The 6,086-nt window shown below is 25.6% G+C and overlaps 1 protein-coding gene across 1 annotated transcript; it reads right to left on the bottom strand.

Moving 5' to 3' along the window:
* Positions 1 to 253: 253 nt before the first annotated feature.
* LOC136079819 (uncharacterized) lies at positions 254 to 6,086 on the bottom strand. Its single transcript, XM_065796394.1, has 11 exons — positions 5,838 to 6,086; positions 4,363 to 5,384; positions 3,987 to 4,279; positions 3,700 to 3,908; positions 3,290 to 3,532; positions 3,032 to 3,108; positions 2,483 to 2,682; positions 2,073 to 2,396; positions 1,390 to 1,548; positions 980 to 1,172; positions 254 to 887 (listed from the first exon to the last, which is right to left on the bottom strand). The coding sequence occupies exons 5-11, from the start codon at positions 3,298 to 3,300 to the stop codon at positions 877 to 879; spliced, it is 975 nt and encodes a 324-aa protein (XP_065652466.1). The 5' UTR covers positions 3,301 to 3,532; positions 3,700 to 3,908; positions 3,987 to 4,279; positions 4,363 to 5,384; positions 5,838 to 6,086; the 3' UTR covers positions 254 to 876.

The following is a 6,086-nucleotide window of genomic DNA, read 5'->3' as shown; positions in this document are numbered from 1 at the left end:
TTTATCTAACTTTTTTCTACCGTTATTTTCTCAATTTGTCGGGTCATCTAAAAGCTTTCTGAAAAATATATGCTTATTCATCAAACATTGCAAAAAAAAAAAATATATATATATATATATATATATATATATATATATATATATATATATATATATATATATATATATATATATATATATACATACACAAATTTATCTTTTGAATAATACGTTATATAACTGATCTGCGCGTATACGCGAGAAAAAGAAACAATTAAAATGACATAGGTGGTATTTATGCATCGCCCATAACTAAAAAATTATTTTATATCAAATAATGTTTTCATTATGTTTGTGGCTATGAAAATAGCCGTTTTTAATTTCTTTCTTGAGGAGACTTCGGTTCTATATATTTTATGACTGGTAAATCCAGTTAAACAAATTTTTTTTTGACAAATCGATACTTCCTTCTCGGCAATCAAATCTTCAGTATTGAATTAACTTTTTAATTAACCTATTTTTTTCCTTTTTTTTACACATGGCTTAAGTTGCATATTCTCTGGGTTTGTCTTTTGGTAATGAGATTTAAGAATACTTTTTAATCGCAATGTTGGGCAAGGAATTGATTGATAAGTAGTTTTGAGTTTGTTAAACTCCATGTGAATTGATTCTCCACCTTGTTCTCCATAAAACCCAAATCCTGCTCCCCATTTTTGCATAAACGGAATAGCATGATGTTCCAACATATGCAGCTTAGGTGTCACTGAAGCCTCTGGCCAATTTAAGCGATAAAATTTCATCAAGTCGTTTATTTTCATTTATTCATTCTTATTATTATTATTCGTTATTTCATCATATATTATTCTTATCATTATTATTCGTTATTTCATCAAGTCGTTAATTTTTTTCTAAAAAAAATTTAAAATTAAATTAACAAAAAAAAATAAAAAAATAAGTATACATAAACTTATTTTAAAGCATTTTATAGAGTGCGACTTACTTAAAAGAATTAAATCGTCTTGTGTAATTGTATTTTTCGAAGAAAATATTTTATAGCACTGGGCAAATTTATCAAATAGTTGTTTATATTTACTGCTAATTTCAACTGCAAACTGATGCATGTTTGTTCCTGAATATCCTTCATAGTGAACAAGCTTCGGGATACAGTTGCATGGCTGAAGTATTGAAGATTTCTAAATAGCAAATTTATTTTACTAAAGATATATTTTTAGGTTTATTGATGTATTATTTGTTTTAATTGCATTAAATTACAATTTTTCCAAAACTATATTAGTATTAAAAGTAAAAAAAAAAGATAATAAACTATTATTTATCAAGTAAAAACCTAGTTATCTGTCTTTTACGTACTACGTCATGCTTTTTATTCATATTAATATCTAATTTAATTACTTTTAGCATTTTATGCACGTGGTTTCCTATAAAACTTTTTCCGTGGTAAGCTTGACGTTGTACTTTAAGCTTTTGTAGTATCGTCTCAATCATCTTAGTGCATGGTCTCTGACCCATTTCTGATGAATGTTTTTCAAATAGAGTATTATAAAGATCAATCTAAAAAAAACTTAAAGTAGTATAACATAAACTAACAATAGTTGCATAGCAGTAATAATTATATTATTCATTTCATAAAAACAAAGACTAATCTGTGAATGAAAGGGTTGATATTTAAAACACTATTTTTTTAAACTCTGATCTGCATATGAAATTATTTCATATGCAGTGAGAGTTTAAAAAAAACAGTGATCAGAGAGAGAAAAAAACAAAAATTAAATCTGTATATGAAAAATTGCTTTCGTGCTTATGAAAAAAAGCAAATTGCTTGACCACAAACTTGTAAAAATGTGTTCTAAATACACTCAAACTGATTGACGTTTAAGCTTTTTTCTACAATTAGTTTGCACTATAGCAAATGCTTGCAAAACTATTTACTGCATACAAGTTAACACCTATACAACTTCATTTCTTATTTCATTTACAAACACAAATTCTACTTTTATAACTACACATATCAATATGAAATAGATAATATAAAATCATAAAAATATCAAATCAATGAAATCAATAAACTGTATAACCTTTTTCGCTTTTTCACTATTAAGTAACTCAATTTCTTTAGAGTAGAGAGATTGAAAATTTTCTAAATTATCTGAATTGTTAACAGCAGCTAACAAAATGACATCATTGATTTCTTGGATTTGATTATCAAAGTTAAGAATTTCAGTTTGAAGATTTAACAATTGTTTTTGTTTTGATACAAAAACTGGATATTCTTCTGAAAAGTTAATTCTGCTTTTGACTGCTTCTGCAGCAATCATAATATCTAATTGGTGGACTTCTTCAAACAAATTAAAAAAATTCAAATAAATACCAAGAGCCATATGGAGACTAGGTAAAGATACCTAAAAATATAAATTGAAAGTATATAATAATGTACTTTTATTAAGCTGCACTGCAAAGTTATTACTACAAATAAAAACAACATTACTTGATCTAGTGGTATTTTCAAAATGGGCTTTGTGATGACATTATTGAAGTTTTTTACATTTTTCTTTAAACCTCCGTTTTCTATAAATTTTTCATGATCCAATAGTAGATCTTCTAAGGTACGATCTTTTATTTCAGAACTTTTCTGCTCACGATTCATGTCATTTGCTGTTGCATAACAGAAAAGACAACAATGCCTCCCTTAAAATAAAATGGATAAGAAATAGTTAAAATTATTAATTATAAAAAAAAATTATAAAAAATCATATTTAATAATCTTTAATAAATTTATTATTTTTACTATAATATACTATTTAATTATATATATATATATATATATATATATATATATATATATATATATATATATATATATATATATATATATATATTATTTGTAATACTATATGTAAATATTATAAACCATATTGTGGTTTTTCATTCAGCAAAAAAGTCCCAACCATTTTGTTTGAATTTCAATATATTTCGAATTAAGTAGCAAAAATTATGAAAATACTGATAATTTGTCATTAATAAAGATAGAAATCACCTGATGCTCCTGAGATTCCATAGAGGGCACATAAAAACTGATAATCACCAAAAACAAATACTCTAATATTGTTATCCCTATTGAGGTGTGTAGAAATGTTTAAGATAAATTTAATATAAATATCATTTGTAATATATTACATTTATTTTAAAGTATAATTTATTAAAACTAATTAGTACTAAATTATTAAAACTATTTAATTCAACTAAAAATAAAGCACATTAGTTATTATAAAGAAAAACAATTTTTTTATCTTACTTATACTTCATTTCTTGAAGATCTTCTATTTACTTTTCAAACCTTGACATGGCTACTTTGATATTGATTCTGTAATCCTTCGCCTCGAATATGCTAAAAACTATGGTGTTGTCTTTGCTGTTTGGGTTTAGGGTATTTGCAACCTGGTATATCATTTTAAAACTCCCCCCACCATAATCACCTCCAATTTTAATTTGTATCTCTTTATCAGGAATAAATTTGTGGTAATGAAGTCTTTTACAACTACATAAAAATAAATTATTTAATAATTAAATACATTTTAAAATAATAAATTATTTAGTAGGCAATGGTTTTCATTTTAACTAATAACAAATATACCCAAATGAAAAAAAAATTTACTTTATAAATTATGTTTTAAAAAAACTTTCATTATTGGTTGTTAAAACTACCTTTCTAATTGATCAAGATGTCTTAAAATATGCATTGGTAAATTTTCAATATAACCCCAAGATGCATATTTTTATCTCAATGCCCTTTCTCTTTTTTTTCAAAAGTAAATGGTGCATTTTCCACAATAAGGTCATCACCAGATAACCTTTCAGCAACTATTCTTTGAGAAGAATGTGATGCTGTATTTATATTAAAGCTCTTCAGCCACCTTTAAACAAACAAAATAAATTATATGTCATGCTATAAAAATTAGTATAGAATAATATTTATATAGAAAAATATTAACCTGGAAATTGTTTTAAGCTTTTCCCATGGTATGCACAGATCTGCTTTCATTGCTACCATGTTAGTGGCACTAATTACTACTCTTTCGGTATTTAGGTTATCTAATATTAATCCTTTTGACTCTGCTTGAAAAGAATTAAGGAGTTTTGATGATTGACAACAAATTGCATCATTGGATGTACCAGACACAACTTTCAATTGTCTTTTAATAGAAGCATTTCTGACTCTAACTGTTGTGGTCGATGCTTGGTCACTGCTTACATAAGCTTTTGGAGCAAGTGAAAACAAAACTGGCTAAAAAAAAAGATTTATGAAAAGTAATACCTATTTAATTAATGGTTATTATAAATTAAGCTAAAATTAAAATATATTATTACTCTAGGACCTCCACTTTTAAACTCAACAACTTGTTTACCATCTTTTGCAATCTTTTTCTTAAGAACATGAAGTGCAGCATCTTCAACTATTCTTGGAATATTGTCATCCACTGTAAGATTGAAAATCTCAGAAATATTGTTGTTAAGTAATGTTGACAATGATGACGTTGATGATGTTACTGTAAAAGATGAATGAAGCCAAATTAGAAGTAAATAATGATATAGATGGTGATAACAATGAGGCTGTTTGTGCTATTGATTTATCAATGCATATACTCTTATGATTAGTATATAAATCATACTCTTTCATTACATTGAACTTTTTTTTACATATGCACTCAATAGTTAATATGTTTAAAACAGAATTTGTTTTTACACTGGTCACCAAGTCTGTAGGTAAAATAGGCTCTTTACATTTTGGACAAAATGTTTCATTAAGTTTTTTTACCTTTATAGTTTCCACTAGACAGAAAAAACAAAATAAATGTTCACATCTTTTAAGAGTAACTGGTTGTTTTGGTACTTTACTACATAAATTACACTGACAAAGTGATAAATGAGGATTAAATTGGTTTTTTAATTCCTCAATATCTATATCTGAGTCATGTGCTATCACAATGCTACTTTTTATTTTAGCAATCATTGAAAGTGACCATACTTTTTTACTAATATCAGGGCGACCAATGAGCTTTTTATTGTGTTTAAATAATTTGGCTACATTTAGACCTTTACTAAGTTTTTTTACCTGCTGACAACAAAAGCATTCCTCACAATGAGGTTTCCAGTTCATACATAAACAAAGTGTTGTTGATGTCATTCTTTTGATAACATTATTTATGGTATTAGAGCACTTATGGCAAATTGTTTTTGGATAAACATTTTCTATATCATCTGACAGCATGACATGAAACACTTTTTCAATTTTATTTTTTTTGGTTTGTTCCAATAGGGTATTTTTTTTTCCCAACCAAATATCCACAGACCCGACAAAGAAGATTCAAGTTCTTGTTATGAATCTCCATCTAAGAAAAAAAAAAGTTTATAAATAAATATACTGATTAACCAAAAAGCTTTAACCTCATTTATTAAATAGTATTTACATTTCTAATTTAAATTAAGCTAATAAATCAATAATAAACTGCATACAAAATAAAATATTTTATTTAAAATTAAAATAGAAAAACTGAGCAAACTTTTTTATAAAGGACAATTTACGTTAACTAAAATGGTGTAAATTTATGACAATCGTTGGATATAAATTTTGAACAAGAAAAAAAATTGAGTGCGAACATTACTCATAAGTAATAAAAAGATCAAAGATTCATATAAATAAAATTATGAAAATTTTTAAGTTTTACCGCTCAAAAAAAAAGAAAAAGGACTTATAAATCTGTAAACAAATCAAAGAAAAAAAATTTTTTTTTAAGTAAATCTGCATCAGTCATAAAAAAATGTTCTCCTATTATTTTACTTACTTTTTTAAAAAATTAAGTTACCAAAACACTACCAATATTTCACAACTACTTATCCTGGTAGATAATGATAAAAAAAGCAAATAGTAAGAAAAAAACTAGTTGTCAACTAAAAATTGACTTTGTTGCGAAGGCCCGAAGCCATTTTGAAAGTCCAAAAATTTTTATAATCCAAATGCGCTTGCGTACAATAACTTGTCGCTAATTAAGTAAGTGTGAACGACCGTGTATGGTAATTATTTTTTTCGTTAT

The sequence above is a fragment of the Hydra vulgaris genome, chromosome 04, assembly GCF_038396675.1.
Source record: "Hydra vulgaris chromosome 04, alternate assembly HydraT2T_AEP".
Taxonomy (NCBI): domain Eukaryota; kingdom Metazoa; phylum Cnidaria; class Hydrozoa; order Anthoathecata; family Hydridae; genus Hydra; species Hydra vulgaris.
Note: the sequence above shows the minus strand (reverse complement) of the source record. Positions and strands in the feature narration are given on the sequence as shown.